The sequence below is a fragment of the Scophthalmus maximus genome, chromosome 7 (assembly GCF_022379125.1).
Source record: "Scophthalmus maximus strain ysfricsl-2021 chromosome 7, ASM2237912v1, whole genome shotgun sequence".
Lineage (NCBI taxonomy): Eukaryota > Metazoa > Chordata > Actinopteri > Pleuronectiformes > Scophthalmidae > Scophthalmus > Scophthalmus maximus.
This window is the reverse complement of record NC_061521.1, coordinates 24664386-24687925: the sequence shown is the minus strand read 5'-3', so window position 1 is coordinate 24687925 and position 23540 is coordinate 24664386. Positions and strand designations below refer to the sequence as shown.

General features: G+C 44.8%; 1 protein-coding gene across 1 annotated transcript in view; it reads right to left on the bottom strand.

The window, feature by feature from the left end:
* The window catches only part of LOC118315975 (spondin-1-like), a 77441-nt gene that overhangs the window by 44276 nt on the left and 9625 nt on the right, over positions 1-23540 (bottom strand). Inside the window, exons 3-6 of the mRNA XM_035643707.2 lie at positions 19287-19420; positions 7380-7453; positions 6242-6364; positions 5011-5159 (exon numbers count right to left, since the gene is read on the bottom strand). Of these exons, the coding sequence (XP_035499600.2) occupies positions 5011-5159; positions 6242-6364; positions 7380-7453; positions 19287-19420 (480 nt within the window). The remainder of the gene's footprint in view (positions 1-5010; positions 5160-6241; positions 6365-7379; positions 7454-19286; positions 19421-23540) is intronic.

Below are 23540 nucleotides of genomic sequence, written 5' to 3'. Positions count from 1 at the left end.
GACTCACTAGAGCTGGTTTCAGACATGCACCGGAGTCCGGACGTTAGCGGTGGTGTGTGTCGAAGAGACGCTCAAGCGAATGGCTGCTAGAGCCCGTGGGTTTTAGCCTCCTCGCTAGCACGTCCGTCCCCCATGCAGAAGTTCGGGGGTTCAAGGAACCCCCCCCCCCCCCCCCTGCCCAGGCGACCAACCCTCGCCTGAATGTGTCTAATATGTTTTTGCTGTTGAGAACGTGTCGGACAAACCTGCTGCTGCTGCTATCGTCATACGTGAACAGCAAACTCCGGAAAATGTCCGCAATCAATTTTGCCCACATTTTTCCCGAGATAGTGTCTGAAAACAGCTGAGGTGAGGTGCAGAATAAACTTGGTCTCTCTGCACAAGAATAAAGACGCACCTAATTTTAAACAGAGCTGTACTGACTTGTTCTCATGTCATGGCAGAGTGAGAGCTCCCTGTCTGTCCATCTGTCTGTCCGTCTGTCTGTCCATCTGTCTGTCTGTCTGTCTTTCTGTCTGTCTGTCTGTCTGTCCATCTGTCTGTCCGTCTGTCTGTCCATCTGTCTGTCTGTCTGTCTTTCTGTCTGTCTGTCTGTCCATCTGTCTGTCTGTCTGTCTGTCTGTCCGTCCGTCTGTCCGTCCGTCCGTCCGTCCGTCCGTCCGTCCGCGTCTCTGCCCGTCTGTCTGTTAGTTTGGGCATTGCAGGCAGGTTCGCCACTGGGCCGGAGAGGTTCGGTCTTATAAGGCTTTGTCCACACATCACCACAGCCGATTGCTCCTCTGGATGGTTGGGATTCTCAGCTAAGACAGGGATTACTGACCCATGTCGGCTTCCCACCTTTACAGCAGCCATTTTGATGTTCACCCAGTCTGAACTCGGACGCCCCCGGAGAATTGAAAAGAGAGAGAGAACGCGTGCGTGTGTGTGTGTGTGTGTGTGTGTGTGAGTCTCAAACCTTGAAAAGATAACTTGAATATCTTATTTGTAACAAACAAGATCTTATATCTACAAGGTTAAGTGTGTGGTAAAATGTAATGGGTAAAAATCTGGTATCATCAGTCACTCTCCTTTCCATTTCTGTGACAAACTCCTGTAAATAATCACCTTGGACTCGTGGTGCTGCTGACGTGAGGATGTGGCTCTCGCAGGCCATCTGGCACGGTGTCGCCTCACTTCTGAACCTGATTACACCTCAGCTGCAGCAGTCAGGACAAATTCATTGTTCCCATTTAGACTAAACAGCACAGGACCTTCCAGCTGTAGCACGTTATTCAATCCTCTGTCCGTCATCTGCTCCCCCGTGGCATAACTTGGAGAAATAGAAATAGCTGAACACTAAATGACTGTATTTTGCTTCATAAATCACAGCGTTTTCACTTGGCGCCCGTAGAGAAGCACAAGTTCATATTGACCCTTTGATTTTGCACAGATTTTAAAAACTGAGATATGAGATGTTACTTGGTGAGCTTTCCAGATTCTGGCACACACATTTTGAGGATTTTGTTTCTGTTTCCAGTCTTTATCATGAGCTGTAGTTAACCAGCCGCTTCCTGTAGCTTCATATTTCAAGCACAGATAAGGAGCTGCTATCAATCCTTGCACAAGGCACAACCGTTGTTATGCTATTATATTTAAAAAGAAAAAAATGAATTGTCTGTAAACTCACAAAAGAAAGTTTAGCAGTTTTAATTAATGTCCTCTTAATTCTTTGTCAATTAATCACTTGTCAATTAGTCATTTTTTTATATTGGCTTGTTGCAACTTTGCAAATGTGATTATATGATATGATAAGATTAAGCCTCTCACTCCGTCTACTGTGGCCAGATATTACTTTCAGGCCACGCCAGACCTCTCTGGCATCAGACGCTTCCTCTTGTCGCTGTCCTTGCTCTTCCTTATCTCCCTTCTCAGCTCCCTCTGTACCCGCCTCAGATCTGAAAAACCTCTTTCTCGTTCAGAGAGGTTTTTAGTTCAGGGGTCCCTGGGTTTGTTATTGTGTGGAATGTGGACCCCACAGCACTTCCCAGTCGGTGGTGTCAAAACAGTCCCTCAGCGCCACACTGGTCTCCTCAGACCATCTCCTCACACACCTTTTGGCTGCTGGTTGTTTGGTCACCATGGGTATGTAGGAAGGTTGTGATCAGAATGGCCGTATGCTGATGATTTACTGTTTTATGTCAAATGTTGTACAATTGGTCCAAAAAAATTATTGGAAACAAGTTACTGAAAAGATCAATTTGGGGTAAAACAGGAGGGAATTTCACTTTGTAAAGTTTCTCTTTGCAGCTCTTCTGCGACAGAGAATATCTTTACCGATTCCCCACAACAGTTGAGTAGCTACAACACTGCTGAGACCTTTTATCTTCAGTAAATTGTAATACTGTTGAAGGAGCTTGAACCCTTCCTGAGGCCTCATAATGGAAAATCTTTGAAATTGTACGTTGTTTTCATTATTTTACTTTGCCATAGTTTTGTAAGTGACAACAAGCACAATCGGTTAGCGTGGACCTTCGCCAAGGCTGAGCAATCGACCTATACGCTGTTTCACCTTCAAAAACATTCCTGGATCCAGAACCCTATCATTGATAAAAAAAAATGTCATACAAATACGTTTATATCTTTTTGAGCAATCCTGCTAATAAACAAACGGACAAACCGAACCAATCACAAAACCTCCTGAGCTGCCAACAACGATTACAAGCGAAAATCCTCGTTCTCCCTTAAGGGACTGGACAGAGCGTCGGCAACAAAACCTTTCTTATTTCAAGGTATTAGAAAAAAAAGAGTTTTTAAAACTGCCTCCTGTAACAAAGTCCCCAAAAAACCCGACAACTGACATTCCAGCGTGTGCAGTGTACAATCAAGCTGTTTCATTCTACAGCTCAATGGCTAACATTCCAGTCTACGCCACACAATCAAGCCGTCTCATTCCGCTATGAAATGGGCTGAAGTTTCCATTGTGTCAGGGTAGTTATTAGCCCCCGGAGACAGACAGAGCCGGCCAAGAGAGGAGTTAGGGCTGTCCGTCAGCCTGTAGTGTCTCCACACAACGGCCCAAACCTAAACTGACAGGCACACACCACAGTGACAGCCCACTAACAACACACTATTGTTCCCTCGCAAATGGCCGGGGCACACCTTTCAGCACCCGCAGAGAGAGAGTGTGTGTGTGGCAGAGAGAGAGAGAGAGAGAGAGAGAGAGAGAGAGGATGCACAGAGACAGACTGTGTCGAGGCAGGAACACAGGAGAGCGGAAATATAATGTAACGTATAAATCAGGGTTTGTTTGTGGTGATTTGAGACTTGTGAAAGCTGCGGCGGAGAGGAGGACGCTGAACGAACTGGTACATATCGATCACGGATAAACCCCCCCGACGACCGTCCTCTCCAACACACACTGGACTCACAGCGGAGCAGCTTCTCCGAAAAGGCCTCGTTCAGCTTGGCTGTCACGAGGAGCGTTACGGGAAATCTTCCAACGCCACAAGACGTTAGACTGTACAACACGAATTAAGACACATTTGCACCTTCCTGTTACCTTATTATGCACACTGGGTAACATTACTGGTTACTGATTGCACACTTGCAATCATATAATGCACATTCTTTCTCTATCTTTTCCTTCTACTTGTATATTTTTTGCGGTTCCTTAATTTCCCAATTTGGGATCGAAAAAGTCCATCCATCTATCCATCTTTCTATCTAGCTATCTATCCATCTATCTATTTATCCATCATCAATCTATCATCAGTCTATCTATCCATCAATCCATCATCAATCTGTCTATCCATCAATCCATCAATCTATCAATCTATGTATCCATACATCTATCCATGTATCTATGTATCTATTTATCCACCTATCGATCCACCTATCCACCCATCCATCTATCTATCTATCTGTCCATCTATCAATCTATCATCTATCTATCTATCCACTCAACCATCTATCTATCCACCTATCAATCCACCAATGTATCCACCCATCCATCTATCAATCTATCATCTATCTATCTATCCACTCAACCATCTATCTATCCACCTATCAATGTATCCACCCATCCATCTATCTGTCTATCCATCCATCTCAATCCGCTATCATGGTAAATACAATTATGACACTGTGATTCTGGGAAACGTTAGTTGGTCCTTCATGTGAGTCAATGGAGAATAAACAGAGTAACAATGATCCGACATCAGGCTGTAGTTCAGGATTACGTAATGTGGATTTGTGTTTGAATAAACAGTTAGTTCGTTTTTATCCGTGTCACCGTAACCACAATGCAGACAGATTTGAAAAGGGGGGGTGGGGACGTACGTGGACGTGGGGGTTTTAAATAGCATTTTGAGCGATAGCTACATAGCACAGTGGGACAATTTACTATTAGCTCACAATATATACACTGTACTGTCACATCACCCAACAGTCATGCGAGCATTTAACTCGCCTATACACACACACACACATGCAAGTATGCTCAGGCACACCTCTCAGCTGTGTCCTGTCATGCACTATTCCCCCGACTATGCTGCGTTTCAACTTCACACACACACACACACACACACACACACACACACACACACACACACACACACACACACACACACACACACACACACACACACACACACACACACACACACACACACACACACACACACACACACACACACACACACACACACACACACACACACACACACACATCTGATCCCCTGAAGGCAGAGTTCACTATTCATCAGCTGTCACTTTGACGCAGCGAAATTTGTGTGTGTGTGTGTGGTTTTTTTATTGCCTCAGCCTGTCGTTACCCTCACAGTATGTTGTAATAGCCTCTGACAAATGGCAAGCGGGCCTGAGAACATATGATGAAGAGCTGAATTGACACTCCTCTGCATATGCACTGATGAATGTTTTTAACCAGTGCGCGGGTCATGAAAACGTTTTAAAAGACGTGGACATTTTTCATAAGCTGTTACGTTAGAAACGCGATGAACGAGGGATCGATACCTTTCGTCGAATCTCCTCCTCCATCTTGATGGGGGATCCCAGCTCGGCGACCTGACGGACGCCCTCGCTGGCGTAGCCTCCGTACTCCCACAGCACGTAGCCCCTGGAGTGGGACGCGCCAATCAGAGCCGACCAGTGGTTGGCTCTTCCTGGAGGACGGGAAATCTATTGGTTAGGGTTTGGAAGGGAGTGAGTACGAGGCATGAGGAGCTAGCTGGCTGCCTGACTTACTTTCTGCAGTGGTTTTAAATAAGACTGATAAACAGCCGGCTTTTAAGTGGCTATTACATTTTCCCTTGATTTGCTCGGTGACAGATTACACACAGAATACTCTCTGTAATTGGATCATTCACTAAAGCCTGGGACAATCGTTTCATTAGTCTGATGATTAGAGTGATTGGTGGTTTTGTCTCGTGTATTCATACGGCCGGACGTCAGCCGTGTCACAACCAGAGACTGTATAGAAAAAAAATGGACGTAGTCTGGAGAATGAAGCCAAAGCGGTTAGTGCCAGAAGCCTGTGTTCTCTGGAAGCACCAGCAGAGGGCGACTCTACTTCTGACTTGATTCATAACGTCAGTAAAACACTTTCCTGAGGAGTCCATGGTTCAATCTCTAGTTTCGAGTCTTCTTCAATACAACATGATATCATTTTTTTTTAATTATGGTTCATTTAGAGTGAAATCGAGGATAAAGCAGCCTTCACATTGGAGCATGGATACAGCGTGATTGACACCCCGTCCGTCCAATCAGGTGCATGGTTGCAGGTGCATGTTACCAGGCAACTAGATTCAAATTCACTGGTCTTTGGTTTTTGTACAGAAGAGATAAAACTTTTTTCTTCGTCATAGCGCTGGGTTTTATATAGAAGCGCTTTATTATGAATGTGTGTGTGTGTGTGTGAACGGGTGAATGTGACTTCTGGTTGCGTACCGTGCTCCGGGTGGTCGTTAAAACTGATAACGCGCTGTACGAATGCCGTCCGTTTATCATTTGCCATTTTTAGCAGGTTTTCCTCGTTCCCAGTTGTTGAGCCGTGGAAAAACTAACCTGCGCAGCTCCGGCGACCTCGTCTCCATTTTTTGGAGCCGAGTACAACTTACCTTTCTGCATATGCAGCACACGTGCTCGTGTGTTCTATGGGTTTTTAAGCGCTCTCGTCGTGCCTGGCGAAAAAAAGGTTCGCGCCGCAGATTGCGCGCGTCAGTGCGCGTCCGTGCTCTGAACTCACGTGGATAGTCTTTTGGATGCACTTTCTCCGACCAGTTGCCGTGGAAGGTGAGTCTGTACTTGGCAGTTCCGCAGGCGCAGCACTCCATGGCAGGAGCTTCGGTCGCCTCACCGAACACATGCTCTGAAGTGAGTGGGACGCGCACACACACACACACACACACACACACACACACACACACACACACACACACACACACACACACACACACACACACACACACACACACACACACACACACACACACACACACACACACACACACACACACACACACACACACACACCATGATAAACAAGATGCGCAAACCTAACAAATTATACATAGCTGAGTAGACGAGCAAAGATCCGCCCGTGTGCGAGCTGCTTCCACACAAAGAGCAGATGGACCGCGACGATCTGGAGCAGCAGAGAATGTCACCGACATTACACGCGCGGAATAAACCGTTATTAAAATGACACGTCAGCTCCGACGTGGACTCGATGAATATTCAGATTATGCCCTTGACCACATGTTTCTTTTTTTTTCTCTTTTTTTTTTTTGCAAAGATGGGACTCAAGGGGAGCGCTTGAATATATATGAGCTATGAAAACTATTTGGAATAAAACATTCTACGGGAGGAGTGGAACAGTGAAGGTGCCTAACGTATGTCAGCGGATTGAAACAGTGTGGTTTGATTGGCTTTTGAATAACAGCTCGGAAAATTAGATTTTTGGCGACGGAGAGGAAGATTATTAGATTATTAGAGGAGATTGAGGTTTGAAAAAAGCCATTTGTTACAGACTCTGATTTTTTTACTGTACAATAAACGTGTAGCATCACGGCTCAGAGAGTCGTGTCGCCTCGCTGACTCAGTGAAATCAGGGGCAACACAAAAAAAGCGACGGCTTCACTCAGCGATGACATGCTGAGGAACATTATTTAAATTCCACGCCGACTGCCACGAGTTCCATTAAGCCGTTTCCCCTGCTCTCTTCTGCTGGATCTCATATTTTCAAATCCTAGTACAAAAGAAAGACAACAGGTAACAAAAAAAAAAAAAAGGGCCGATGGCACCACGATGTCAAGGATGAAAAGACGAGCAGCCGACGAGGGAGAGGAGGAGGAGGAGGCGACGGGGGGTCGAGGTGCAATTACCTTTCTCACAAAGCCGAATGGTGAGCGAGCCCTCTTCCTGGAAATAGATGATTCTCTTCTGGACAATACTGGCCCTGGAGATGAAAACAAACAAAAAAACAGAAAGGAAGTGGGAGAAATTATGAGACGGAGGAGCAGAAGAGGGGCATTAGATGGATAACACTGTAATGTGTTGTTTCTTTTCTTTCTCTCTGATCTGGGCCGACGTGTTTCTCGGCGAGAGGAGGACGGTAATGGTTTCCCCCCCGATGTTTTCATAATGGACACAGAGAGCACACGTCTTTCCACAGGAACACCGGCCCGAGCTCTCCGGACGTCACCCGGACGAGCGCGGCGCCGCGATATGGAATTTAACACGGCCCAATCGTGCCCACGGACGCGTGAGAGGAGGCTTGGAGGAGCTATGGCAGGAAGTATAGAGTATGGATCTTTACCACAGGCTGTGGACGGAGCACAGATTCCAACTTGTGTGGGCTACAGTTTATCTTTTATTGTTATGGGAAATAATAAGCCGATTTATACCAGGTCCTGTTCAGACGGAATGAAACGCATTTCTCATATTGCAGATATGGTGCTGTAATAACTGTGTGATAACCTTTATGTGCAGCCTATGGCGATAACACTGCTGTGCAAGACCTGAGGGGACAAAGGCTAAAACGATTGTTTGTCTTTTTTCAACAATTCTAAGCAGATTTATGACCATTCTTTTGAATTGTGTCATTGAATCTAAGAATATGTGTATCATGCCTTCAGATCATGGATTGTACCAGCGGACGGTACCAGCTGTCAATCGTGCTATATATATACATATATATAGCGCGATTGACAGCTGGTACCGTCCAATCGGTGCATGGTTGCAGGTGGAGGTGGACAAGCTCTCAGTCAGACACACCCCCAATTCAAAGAACCCAACATGGCGCCGGTCAAAATGAGAGACTCGAGGCTTCGAAACGGCAGCTCACAAACCAACGGGTGACGTCACGGTTGGTTGCCACTTGATTCAGTTTTGACTTAGTTGATATTTAACGGATTATGATTTTGAACTGCAGCAACGGATCACTGAGGGTCTTAAAGTCTTAACCGCTTCCAAGGGTTGTGACACAGCCGCAAGCTTCAACTGTCGGTACGTACTGTAAGCAAGGGGGAACTACAGAGACTTGCCTCTCACCGTATTAACTACACCCGCATGCACTTACACTTCTCACCCCCCCCCTCCGAGCTTCACCTGCCCGTCAACCCACCGGCGACGAGCACCTCACAGTCTGCAAAGCAGATTCACCACAGCCAGCTCATCGTGCAGAGGCTTCGTGAATTCTTAATTTGGATTACAGAAATTCCACAGATCAAACTTATGAATAGCCTGTAGCCAAAGAACATTTCAGAATTTAGTATAAGCAAACGTTTCTGGACGTCACACAACCCAAAAGCCCGGAATAACGACGAGAGATAACCAAGGATGCCCACAATGTAATATTACTACGTCGTATCATATAAATGGAAAAATATACCCATTTCATACCTACTACTTTTTCTAAAAGCACAGCCTTTGCGTCGCCGCGGCAGCAGCAGCCGCCTCGTACAGTGGAGACACATAAACCGCGAGATGTGAAACTGACACAAGTGAAATGACACAATGAGTGTGCAGACTGAGGAGGGACCGGTGACATTAGGTAGGAGTTAGTGGTTATATTGCTCCTATAAATCTTACACAGACCGAATGGTGCAATAAACCCTGCAACATGGATTGACTGCTTGGGCATGAAATTGAAAAACAAAAGTGAAATATACAGACTATTACTGAGCTGACCTTGGTAGTTTAAAAAATATATATATTTTCTCTGATAGCTTCAATGACACTAATGGTGATTTGGGTTATTGATCAAATGAATGTATCAATTATTCCAACAATAAGCTGTCATTTGGGAGGAGGTTTTTTTTAACATCTTTTCACAATTACATACCCCCTCATCTGTTCAGTCTGCACATCGGTTTGGGAGTTTACTCGTTTCTATATTGAACATTTGTCAATCGCAGGCCGCTGCACCTCAGAGGAGGCAGATTGTACCCGAGACGTGTGGGAGGAGGAAACTAGTTCCAGCGCTCCGAGGAGAGAGCGCTCAATATAACCTTTCTGACGGTGAACGAAGTGGTGGGGTGTAAAAGTAGGTACTGTACGTTTACCTTGACATTCTTGCAACTCTACTCTTCAACTCGCCCACGCACAGAACAAATGTGAAGCTGAGAGGCCAAAACCGAGGGACGTTCTAAAACGTGAAACGTGCAAAAGGCTTAACGTGACCTAAGGTGCTAAAGCAGCCGTCATTCATCACCAAATTTATATCAGATATGTCACGTTATAATCACTTACACCTGTCAAAAAAAAATCAAACCCCAAATCCTACAATTATGGACGTTATCTTACGTTAAGCGTTTTCCCAATAGAAGCCTATTATAAGGAAAAGGTTTAATGTGACTTAATGTAAGATTACGGTTTATGGTTTTAAGGTATACCATGGTATCAAAAAGCCTCGGTTGCGAAAATACAAATTTATTTTACAACAGCACATTGTAGAGTTGCGCGATACCGGGATACCATGAAATCGTGATATCGCGATATTGTTGCCCAAGGTTATCATACCGACAAAATCTAATATCGGCCCATGCCTAAAGATAAACGTCCATTTTTATAGGATTTCTGTTTTGAATGTTTTGACAGGTTGTAAGTGTTTATGACGGAGCATTATCTGAGAGAAATGTGGTGATTATTGATCTCTGCACTAGCACATTAAGTGTCGTTAAACGTTAAGCGTTTTAGAACATCATCCCCAAAACCAAGTATAGACATTCAGAACTATTTAATGTTTACAAGAATAAATCTGAGAGCCAACAGATGGGCCACAAGAAGAACTTGTTAATCACATGCTGCGCTGACGACACGTGCAGAACAAAAACAAAGGAATCCAAAAGTTTTGCAGGGGAGAGCCACTGCTGTGGCTTCACGCCTCAGAAGATATTTCTAGAGACTAAGTGTTCAGCAGAAAAAAAACAATACCACTTATGCCTACATTGCAAATAAAGCACATTAAAGATTACAAATCTAGACTTCCCATCTGTTTCCATCCTACCACGCTGCTATTGATTGATGTTTTTTCTTATTCCATCTGCCCCCCTGCCTCCTTCTGTTCCAAGCTCCTTATTAATCATACCTCCCAACTGCATTTCATGCCTCATGCATTCCTGTAAATATATTCCATATCTCAGCGACATGTCTGCTGACTTGTCTTCTGTGTACCCCGCGGGCTTGGATGGCGCTGAATCTCCAGCGTGCCGTGTGGATTCACGTGGGGGAGCTGCGCGATGAGAGCGGCTCCTACATATTCAACTGTGTCACTGTACATACAATAATGTTTTCACTACATGACAAGTGCTCCTGACGGCAAAAATAACACATCAAGTGGAGGAAATTCAACTGAAGTTACTGCGGGAAAGGGAAATCAGTTTATTGCCTTTTACTTGTGTAAGTTTATTTGTACGTATTGAAAAATTGTGACTGTGGAGGAAAATATGATACAACAGATCATAAAGCATTAATAAGTAGGACTGGACAGTAACGTAATCCAAAAATATGCCAAATGATTTTGGCGTTTACCTCTGGGAAATTATTTATTGATTGACAAGGTTGAGGATTTCCTTCCTGTATTAAAATATGAATGCTGTAAAATGTTAATTATCGTACGTATTGGGGCGTGGATACAGGATGATTGACAGCTGGTACCGTCCGATCGATGCATGGTTGCAGGTGTAGGTGGGCGCAGAGTGGACAAGATCGTAGTCAGACCACACCCCCAATTTAAAGAAAAAACAAGATGGCACTGGTCAAAAATGCGGAACTCTAGGCTTCAAATCGGCAGCTCACAAACCAACGGGTGACGTCACGGTGGGTTGATACTTGCGTAACGTAACGTTAACAAGATGAGATGGAATGGCAGATGCCATATTTGGTCATTTCAGTGGGTATTATTTTGAGTAACATTTTTCAGTTTGCTACAGACGACAAAGTCATCGATAAATTAGCCTACTACTGGACTTTAAGAAATTAGACTTCTCTCTACACATTGACCAGCAAGTTTAGATGAATTTTCCAAATCGAAACCATTGCTTTCTCAGCTGAGAAATATCTGAACTTAATAAAGCCTCAGGTTACGTACATGAATCCCTATGGCCAGATGGTTTCAGATAGCTGAGCTTACACAAAAGTTTGTCTTTGTCTGTGCCCGCATCAAGTCTGAAGGGTTTAGAGCCAGCTATCAAACGGCTTTAGAGTCCTCGCCGTTAGATTTGTGTTGTCACTGAGCGAGCAGACAACTCTTGGAATCTCTTCCTCCTTCCAGTACCGGCACCAGAATACTGATGGGGGGTGGGAGATTGTGAGGGGAGGTCAAAGTGAGGTGAAAGTGTGATAAAGAGCCGGCCTGAGGGCCGCGATGGGAGCGAGAGCAGAGAGTTGACCTGATAACGGGATGAGAAGTGATCAACAGGACAGCAAAACTTTGATTGGACAAACAGTCCGCCCCAACGCTCTTCTGCTCACTTAAAGTCTCATCTCCTAACTTTTAAGCTTCGGGCGTAAAATGTTTCCAGACACCCAAAGACCATTTCAGGAGTTTCTGGAGATTAAAGAACAGATTTGGTCTGAGCTCATCAGGACAACCTCAAGGACCTCGGTGACCTAAGGTGGAAAACACACTTTCTTTCACAACGACACACACACACACACACACACACACACACACAATCTCACACCGACATACACACTATTACAGCCCGTGGATGTTGTGTATGAGCACATCACGCCCGCAGAACATAAAAGTTAAAACAAAGACTGAAAATCCTCCACAGAACACGTGGCAGATGAAACCGAACAACGCTTTGAAGACGGAGAGAAATTGTGTGGGTGACTCACAATTATTAAACAAAGATTTGACAGTTTTGAAACAGAGACATATTCAAGTTCAACTGTTTTCGTCAGGGGTTGTCAAAACCCGAGGACAAAAGATAAAGTTTTCTTTTGAAACCGTACAGTACATTTCTGTGGGTTTAATATCAAATCAGTGTTTTAAAGACCTTCCTTTTTGATTAAAACAAGAGGGTTGATTACCTTTAAAAGAAGATTAAAGATGACATTAACGTTTAGAAGCTTTCTCTTGCCACCAAACGCGGTAGGCGGTGGTGATGTTCGCTTCCCAAGAACTTCAGCCACGTTGGGGCACGTTGACCGCAACAGCAACACCTCGCTATCGGAAAGAGACGAGCTGAGGGCCAGCCATGTCAGGGCTAGCATACTAACGACAGCGGCAGACAAAGTACACACTAGCGTTGCTTTTGACCTCTGGAAACGGCTCTTGGCTAGTATGGTATGAAACAGCCGTAACCCTAAACCGCAGTAAGAGATTTTCGATACCAATTTTCTAAAATTCAACGAATATTTCCGCACAGAAAGAAATGATGCGAACCACACAACACTGCACAGTAAACATCACTTCCCGCCAACTAAGGACACGTGCTAGCGACAGCCGCTAGCACCGACTCATCTGTTTTGACCTCGTGGTTAGCGAGTCTGTCTCCCGTGCCCGAGGCATTTCGAACCCCGACCAGTGTATTCAAAAAAAAATCCACATCAAACCAATGGCAAAGACCTGACTGAACAAGCTAACAATGATAACATGACATTTGCTTTGTCCTACATTGCCAGTCACATGTAGCCTACATTAATTAGGTTTTCTGTTAGAATCTGTAGAGTTTCTGACTTTTCAGGTGACTACAGATTGAAATTGAACTTACCATAAGCAACTCTAAGAATTTCTACAAATCGAGCACAGCTTCTGTCTTTTCTCCGGAGGTACAGTATGATAAATGATAAAAGCTCATAAAAACTCTCAGAAGTGTTTTATTAAAGAATAATAGATCAACAATGAAATTGCTGTGTTAAACAACAAGATAAATTGACTATTTGTGTGCTCAAGCTGAGTTTCCTGTTTGCCCCTACTGTACGTAGGAACTGAAACGTCGGTGTGTTACGCGAGCAGCGAGAATAGGGAAGCGCAGCATGGAAAATAAATGCAGCAAAGCTAAACATGTGTCAGGAAAGTTAAGAACGTGGTCGACATCAGCACGCACTTCTTCAGCGCCTGTGGAGGCTTTTGCGGTTGCCGTCTCCCTCGGCCTCGGGCAACATGTTGTTTCAAGGCAGACAGCTCTGCAGGGTGAGTGACAAGAGCCGGGGTGAAAACTTGACTAACTGAGGAGGAGGAGGAGGAGGAGGGTTCGCCTGACAGTACACTTCCTGCCTGAAGGAGAAAAAGTTGCACATTGCATCTTGAAGTTGTTGTCAGTTCCCGTGCCAGTAACGGCTGAGACGAGCAGAGCTGTTCCAGAGCAGCTATTTAAAAGCGGCTGACATGTTCCGCCTGCCAAGAAACTCACGAGAGCGTTAACAGACGACTTCTTTCAGGTGTTCGGAACTTCAGGGGAGAAAATAGTTTATTCCCCAATAGAGTTCAATATTGTGTGATCGTAAAAGAGTTGATTCCTATTCAGGGCTTGGCTAGCTACTTTTTTTGTTAGCGATTAATTTGCAGATCACTTTATCAAGTGAAAAGTGTAGAAAAAGCCTATGGAAAAAAAAAATCTAAGGCCATGATGACTTAATCAGAATGCATGGTTTGTCCAACCAGCAGGACAAAGCCGTAAGCTATCAAATGTACTATCGTTATCGGATCATTGACCATGATGGTTGTCCAACGGGCCCCAAGTGCTTCTTCCGTCACCTCTCCAAACAATAAGACCTGAAGATGGCAGCATCAAACTCTATTACTTCGAGCACAGCTAGCAGCAACAAGTTTGCGTGCTTCACCCAGCTTTCAGAACCAGAAGGCACAACTAACCTTCAAGGCAAAGAAGCACCTGACAGGACTTTACTTGCTACTTTTGGAGAAGTCTATGCAGTAAATGCCTTGGGTTAACAGGATTCTACAGAGTTCACAGTTGGATATCTCAAGCTGATGCACAAATTATCAATGTAAGAAATAGAGGAGTCATTGGAAATGCTTGAGGTAGGCAAATTAAAAATGACCGGTAGGGGTAGGCAGTGCCCAAAAATAGTCATTGCTTGGTTATGGGTAGGGATGGGGAAGTTCTTATTATATATTTATCAGATTTTTGTATCTGTGTTCTTTTGTTAGACTGTAATTTCAAGTTGGGAATTTTGGACAGACTTGAGTTTTGTAGCAACATACAAATACATATTTGTTCTAGGTTTGAAAGCACAGGGTTTTATGTACAGTGGCTTCCAAGAGTCTGAGGATTTGGACCCACTTGCGTCGTTTTCATAAGCTTAATCAAAAAAAGCAAACATCTGTCAGTAGTAAGTAAGGGGAAAACAGGTCTCCAACTTTGAAGATAATTACTTGAAAGTGAAAGGTCTATTAAAAAAATATCATGAATTGCACGAGTGCATTTCTGCAAGAAGTACTTGTGATTGATTTAGAGGCTGTCAGACGTTTTGCGGCTCATTTACCGCTCAGAAACATTGAGTTATGATTTTAATCTTTAGGAACAGGGCTTTTTCCCGAGGAGAATGTGATCCTAACTTTTTCAATTTAGGGACATTGTGCAGCTTAGAGGAGGGGGAGTGTAACACAGTTTGCAGATAGGGAACATAGGACCCAGGTGAGCACATATCCACAACATAGGGCCCTTTTTGATTATGTTGCCATATAAATCTGGGTAACGTAGGACCTGGGAACAAAGGAATGACCCCCTATGTAACCATTGCAGAAGAGGGTGCAAAGAGAGGAAAGCAATGTTGTAAACCTGAAGGAAATATGGCATTTATGTTTTCTACAGGTTGGTTTCAGTCCAATCACTCCACACACAGTTGATCTGGAGTTTGTGGGGGTTTTGTCCCAAGCACATTGAGCCACATGTGCATTGATCATGATTAAGCTGTTTCCACATTTTGCTTTTATCAAAAAAAATGTTTTTCTATATTCCTTAAAAATCCAAAATGGAAACCTACCACAGGTTGTCAATAAACCAAAAATTAGGTATGGAAACCACTTTGCTTGAAGGTAGAAACCATGTATATAAAAATGGACGTAGTCATCGTGTTCGGAAAATGAATCCAATGCGGAAGTGCCTGAAGCCTGTGATTGGCAGCTGGCCCGTCCAATCGGTGCACAGTTGTAGGTGTAAGTTGGCTCACAGTGGACGAGCTCCCAGTCTCAATCCTACGTCTGTTTGCAAAAAAGTTGAGTTTCCTGTTCTGATTGGACTCCTCATCTATTTTGCCTTTTTCTGGATTCATTCGCCATGTTAGGATGTTAGCAACTCACCGTGTGAGTACATAGTTAGCGAATATAGCTAGTTGGAGTTGGAGATCGTATAAATCCTCATTTAATCAATTCCATTGACAACACAAAAAACACTGTTAGCAAAACAGCTTGTCAAACCTTGTAGCCTACCTTGCTTACATAACATCAATGTTCATTATCCTGCTAGCATGGCAGCGCTTGCCACATATCCCCGTTTCCAGTCGCTACGATAAGCCAAGTTAAGTCACGAGAGCGGTATCAATTTCACTTAATTGCTAAGCGAGAATTTTTGGCTTTTTGCCACGATGTTTCTTGACAAGCCCTATTTGCACATCATGAAAGCCTGAATCTCTTAATCTTGCAATAAAAACGAGTCGCTCCGTCCAAGCGCTACAGCTGTCAGGGGGAGATTTCACCCCCACCTCGCCAAAATATAATTGCACAGATTTTTAAATAGCAGGTGTTGAAGTTGGCATCAAATTGAAAATTAATTCCCAGAGGCCTGTTCCACTATACTGAAAGGACCAATGTCATTCCCACAACACAGAGAAAGAACTGGAACCCTCCCAACTGTCAGGGGCTGTTTGGGTTTTTTTAAGCCTCTCTTGGAAGGAGCTGAGAGACGTGTGTGCTTAGCGTCCTGGACTGGCAGCGTTCGGTCGATAACAAGAAGAGTGCCGGGGAGTGTAGACAGAAACAGACTGCAGGATAAAGAGAGGAGGAGGAGGAGGAGGAGAAGAGGAATATTCCCACGGAGTAGGATGACGCTGGTGTGCGAGTGAAAATGTGCAATTTGGTGCGAAGATCCGCCATTAAAGTGACATTTGCCTCCTTTTAACTTGACACCGGGCCGGCACAGAGAGGCCCGACTCACTGGAGACAGCTGCTGAAGTTGTCCAAGCGCCGACCTACAGCAGAGCATCTCCCTGGCATGAATTGTCTCTGCGCAGATGGACGGACGGACAGATGAGCAGGAAGACGGGGAGACGCGTGCATATTAGATAAGGTGACGCTAAATCTCCATCTCGCCGCTGACGAGACAAAGGTGACTGGTAATACGAGGCGAAATTCGCATAGCAGATGTTTCCCACTGCACGGGGCGAGATTTATTGGACTTGCCGAACACTGCGATGGCGACGTTCCATCTGTCGTACAGCAGCGGCAGATAAATTAGAAGTTCCAGCTGGGAGGATACACTGTGGAGGCGAGGGCGCGAGTTATAGCATCTCGGGGAAGAGAAGAGAGGCAGAGGGGGAAAACATGCATGTGCACTGTAGTTATGTCAAAATGTGGTAATAACAGGTAATATTGCCATAACTCACTCGTCGCCGGACGAGGCCACACAAGAAGCGTCACGAAGCACATACACTTTACATTACACTTCATCACCTATTAATCGTAAGAGCAGTTTGTTATCAGACAATATAGCGTCTGTGGATCAAAGTCATCGTGAATAAAAATCCATCGATCCCTTTAGTTCTTTCGCTCAGGTCAGTCGACAGTCGTTTTTCCTCTCCTCTGCTTTTCTACCTATAACGATTGTCTCTTTCCTCTTCTCAGTTCCACAACAGCCCCGGGGCGCTCACAAGAGAGAACATTAAGAATTAATGGCTAAACACACACTCCACTGCTTTACACTTTGTTTAATCAAATTCAAACCGCAGTGAAAGTCGAGGTGGATGGTACAAAACCCCTAAAACAGAAATGTTCCAACTCAGAAGGAATAAAACACGGGGCGTCTGCCGGAGGTGCGGCAGCACAAACAGTCAGGATTTACTGCGGAAGTGTCTTTATGATTGAAAGCAGGGATTTTGCTGTTTTTTAAAGTTTTGTTTCTCGCTGCAGGGATATTGAACTTTCCGAAAGCTTTAAGTCCGTGAGGGCACATAAACACAAAGTAAAACATGATTAAAGTCAACGGATAATTGTCTCGTGTGAAGTACGGAACAGCTTCTAGGCCTCAGACTGTATAAAGAGATGGACGAAATGCTCCCATGAAGTGAAGTGCAATCGTCTTTATCGCCCCCCCCCCTGGTGGCTGGATGCAGTATAAGTTATAAACTCCGCCCCTTCCATGTTAGCAGGTGTAACATGGACTAAACTAAAAAGTCTGACGTCAAATGAATTTCTCTCAAACGTCGGGAGGATGTCAACGCTGATTGGCCCTTTCGCGACATTACATCGCGCAAATGTTTCGCTTAAATTGGAGGAAGTGAACGATACGGGTTTCGCATCTTCTCGCCGTTGGCGTCGCACCAATTGCGTCATTTGCATTGTCCGTTTGCATCGAGTGTGAAATCTCACCGTACAAATACTTGGCATCGTTTTGGTGTGAACGCGCCGATACACGGTATCTAAGTACGTTTACTCAAGTGTTGTCCTTCTCACATTGACATCCAACAAACTCAAAACGCCTTAAGGGCTTGGTGGAAAAACTTTACTTTCACTGAAACCTTTTTCATTTCTCAGCCTCTAAAGCCGATAGAAAGACAAAATAAAAACTTCTTCACCTTTGACTTCTATTGATAATTATTGCCTTTGCGTTGGAAACTGGATAAGACACAGTCCATATACCATGAGGTGCAATATCTGGGAGATTGTACAGTTAAAAGATAGACTTGTTCCAGATATCTGCAACAAACCCAACATCGGTTGATTTATTGACTGGGCAGAAGTATCAGTAAGTTTGAACCCCAAGTTTACTATTCCAATATGTACAGCACACGCATCCTCAGTTACCACCGCACCGCCGGTATCGCACCACAATCCTTCTCACAGCGAGGCAATGAAGTCCTTTTTATTGGATCTTTAAAATGACAAAGAGTCACACGGCAGCGAGCAGTTAATGTTCCTCAGCCCCTGAAACAACACGATCGAACCTGCCTCCGACCACAAATTGCCCCCATGTAATGATCGTCTGTCTCCTTGTTGCAGGGTCTGGGTTTTTCTCTACACAAGCCACACACACAAGTCCGAGCTTCTGGAAGAATCACACCTGGAATTAGCTCACTTATTGTCTTCCCAGCCAATAATGACCATCTGTAAAAACACAACAATGACCAGCCGGGGTGCTGCTCACATCCGCAATGTTGCAGCCCAGAGTTATTTGCTTTGCGCAGGTAAAACAAAGGAGGAATAGAAGATAAAATGTTCCTGCTGCTGTATGAAAGACCACAAATCATGCCTGTGGCTTTCTAATATCACCTATAATCGACTTTCCATTATGACGCCACATTATCCAAAGCACCATATGGCTTTTGGATTGATTACCTTTCATTTCGGGCAGCTACTTTTTCCCCCTTTCCTTTTGTGAAAAACAGCTCATTAATGTCAGGCAAAAGTGAGTGACTTTGGCGAAGCTGCTGACCTTTTCAACGACGGCCCCCGCCGCTCGCAACTTTATAACCGCGCGAGATGATTTAATTTAAAGAAACAACACCGAACTGATTAAATCTTCACAGGGACGTCTGAAGTGTAATATTGTTTAAAGAGGTAGGAGCATTATTATTATTAGATTAAAATAAATGAAACTCACTTCAGTATAACGCAGCCGGTTCCAGTAGGTGGCGCCGTCCATAACACCTGTATCCTGGTGCGTCTGCGCGGCGTGCTCTCCGTCACCGCGGGGGGGCAGTTGGTCATGAACTGCGTGTCGTCCTCATCGATGATCTAGAAACAAAAAAGAAACAAAGAATTTAGTCATAGACTTTTGCGAAAACGGCAAAATTACTTCTTTGAATCTAAAGAACTTCTTCTTCCTCGTCTTCTGAAAGGGAGTATCCAAATCTGTGAAGCCGGACCGATCTTCTGATTGGCCGATATGAGCCTTTAACAGACATATCTGTATCTGCATTTATGTTTGCTGACATGCGCCAATATTAACACTTCTCTTTTACAGAGTACACAATGCAGAAGATGTGCATTTATGTTTCCATTTTACGTTAGAATTCATGTTCACATTCTTAATTCAAGTTCTATATGTTTGGTTGTTTTTATTTGACTCTTTATCTATAGTTATTCATAATAAAGTTCACGGATAAACTGCCCCAATTACATTTCTTTGTCGACTTAGGAACCAAACTTGCTTGACGTGAAAATGTTCATTGTGAATTATATGATTAATCTTCGATTCTGATTTGATGACATCTCAAAAAAGAAAAAAACGTTTTACACCAGCTTGAGCCAAGAGCAAAGTTGTGTGAACGAGGACAATGAGTGAATCTTCGGATAACAAGAGTCTTGTGTTTTCAAGTTGTGTCTAGCCCGGTTCCCTCGGTGCTTGGACCTTGACATTTTGTAAAAGACTAAACACACACAGGAACAGACATACGCTGCCACGGCCTACGACCTTGTAGCCGGTGTTCTCCAGCTGCCGCGGCTCAGCGATAACAAAGACCCGACACCCACGGACGAACTCTTAATGGGACATTGAGATGGGGTCAAATGTCACATGTCACTGTCTTATTTACTCTGTGTCAGTGAGGACACAAGTTCTGTCAGTCAAAAGCAAACGAGACAAAGAAACTGACTACAAGGCGAAAGGAGAAAGAGAGAAACACAAAAGAAGAGGAAAGTGAAGACTTGTGACAGACGGTTTTGTGAGAGTTGGAGGTGAATGTGGAGATAGATCAGGGCTAAAGAGATAAATTGGAATAAATGAAGATGAAGAACACTTTAATACTGAATTAATACTCAATACTTTCCAGACGTTAAGTTTCCATTACTGTGTTCACTTTGAACAACAAGAGCACGACTAACACAATCAAGTCCTGAGACAAGATTCACGGGGGCCCCGTGCGATAAAATGATTTATACCACTCGGATGGAATTTTCCTCTATAGACGTGAAACAAATGGGTCGATAAATATTACGTGTGGATAATTAAATACAAATGCTTCGACAAGCTTGCACAGAAAACGAACCACAAACGCACCGATGGCACGAGTTTCGTCTTCAGGAGGAAGATTGAATTCAGACACTCGGATCAGGTGGTTCTCAGTTCAGACACGGTTTATTACAGATCTGGGTCGAGACCCTCTGCATGCTGCGAGGGGGTTTCGATAATGAACAGAGCAACAAGAGTTTATTTACCGCAGCGGGAGCACACACAAGTTTAGACTATGGTTGAAGGTTGAAACTAGTTTTTTGCAGACAGACATCCATCACCCAGGAGGTATTACTTTCTCCCAGCATGGCCATATCTGCACCATGACCTTGACCTGTGCGCTTGAATGAGGCGAAGGCGTCTCATGCACGACGCACGAGCGCCTCACATCTCCACGCTATACATAGTCAACAATCGTGCACGTTAGGTCGCTTGTGGTCGCAGCCAAATACTATGACATGAAGAAGACGCGACGCCCACGGCGACCCGCCCCAAAGGACGGAGACATCGACGACAGGAAAAGGTCACTCGACCGGAGCAGTTTGAAGATATTTTGGCTAGTCAGAGTCGGACAGGAAAAAAAGCCCCGGAGCAGTGGCACGTGACAAAACAGACGACGGCAAACCGGTTTCATCGCTCGAGACAACATCAGCGGAGAGTAAGAGTGTTGACAGTGGACCTTCGACACGCCCCCCGGGCCGGTGCCCAGTGTGACCAGCGAGAAGCAAAGGATCGCGTTAGCATTTTAGTGCATTTCGTATTATCAGGGGTTTTACCCCCCCCCCCTGAAAGTGATCAATGCTACTCGACCATCAGACCATGTGAAATACCAGAAATAGTACTTTAAAACCAAGTGAAGCGCTGTAACAGTCTACGATCCGATAACATCCGAAAACGGACCGTCCACCGTCAGCGCTGGCGTTCCCTGAGACAATAGATGACATCGCGGCTAATTCCCCTCATGGTCCTGGTTCCGTTAGCCTCGATCAACCGCGCGGCTTTTTCGGAATGTCACCGAGCACGAATATTTGGAAGGGGGAGTTGATTCTTTTACCCCGGGAACACGTTAGGACAATCGCTAGCCGCCGAGACTAGCGCTCGAGAGTTTTACCCCCCCTCGATAGCGCGTCCGTCTCCCAAGGCATTTTGCATTGCTAAAGACATGCTTCCCATCAGCCCTGTCCAAAATGGAGGGATTCAATTAGAGGATCAGTGCGCTTGACCTCACCAACATCTTCTTGGCCTGAAATATGTTCTTGTGTACACCGAGATGTTGGAGCAGCGGCTGCAGACCGTCTTATTGTTTCTTCTGCTTCGCGGCCTATAGTCTCACACCGGAGCCTCGCACGAGCTTCACTATTCACCTCCTAGACACAAACTAGAACCTTCGGAGCTAATCTCTCCCGGCTTTCGCTCACTTTCCGGAAAGACCACGTCGAGACGAAGGAATGATCGGGGCACTCGAGTGACAAGCAGGAATCACAAGTAGACGGTTGATCAGTTAAAGGCCACATGACTTGGCCAATAGACAAAGCTCCAGCGTCCCACGTCCTGAACTTCGTCCTAAATGTAAAGTCAAGACGGACCTGTTAGAAATGAAGAGGATGGAGTCACAGAAAGTATTTCCCAAAAGTCTGAAAACTGGGTTTTGAAGTCCAACCTAAAAGACAGGCGAGTCCCGAGTTATGATTTCTATTTTCACCAATCAATCAAAGTGAGGCACATCAAAGATTGATAGGAAGGTGGACGGACATATGGAAAGAGAGAGGGAAAGATAGAGAAGGGAAGGTGGGAGTGTGGGAAGACTGGCAAAAGAGGAGAAGTGTTTGTTTTCATTGCAGAGGCTGGCATGTGTGTGTGTGTGTGTGTGTGTGTGTGTGTGTGTGTGTGTGTGTGTGTGTGTGTCCACGCCCTCTCCCTCTCTCTCCGTCTCTCGCTCTCTGTTGAGACGGTAAACACAGATGCTTCAGAAGGCCTGCGCAAGCAAACGCAGAGCCCTGTGCAAACACACACACACACAAGAGACAGAATGGGAGACGGAGACAGGACAAACCGAGGCTTTAACAAACACCCAGTATCCTTTGAGAAAACTGACAATAAGAGCGATATTAGTGTGTGTGCGCATTGGTCAGCGCGCACACACACACACACACACACACACACACACACACACACACACACACACACACACACACACACACACACACACACACACACACACACACACACACACACACACACACACACACACACACACACACACACACACACACACACACACACACACAGTTCCAGAGGAAGTTGAAACCTTCAGGATTTGCGCGCGGAGACGAGGAGGAAAAAACAAAAAAAACGTCGGCTGACAGACTGATGGATTGAAATGTCACATCATCTCTTGGAAGATGAGCTTATTTTCGGAAAAGTAACAAAGTTCTCTTGTGTGGATGAAGACCTCGCAGGCGCCGACATTTTTGCCTTGAGCTTTCCATCAATCAAAAGCCGCAGAGATCTCGGGGCTATCGCCGATATTGCATCGTATTACATTCTGGTATCCGAGCCACCCAACCACGACGGCACTATCACATATCCAAACAGTTACTCTGTGTGTGTGTGTGTGTGTGTGTGCATGTGTGTGTGTGTGTGTGTGTGTGTGTGTGGATTTATTACCATTACAAATGGAGCCGATTCCGTGGCTTTTGGCGTTCAATGACAACAATACCACACTGGAGAACATGGAGAAGAATTGTTAATCTGCTTAATCTTTATTATTCCTAGAAATTCCCCCAAAGCTCTTTCTTTATTTTTTTATAGTTTTATTCTACAGTTTTAGAGCTGCGTTGCTTCGTAGAGGGCTGCACGGTGGTGTAGCGGTCAGCGCTGTCACCTCACAGCAAGAAGGTTCTG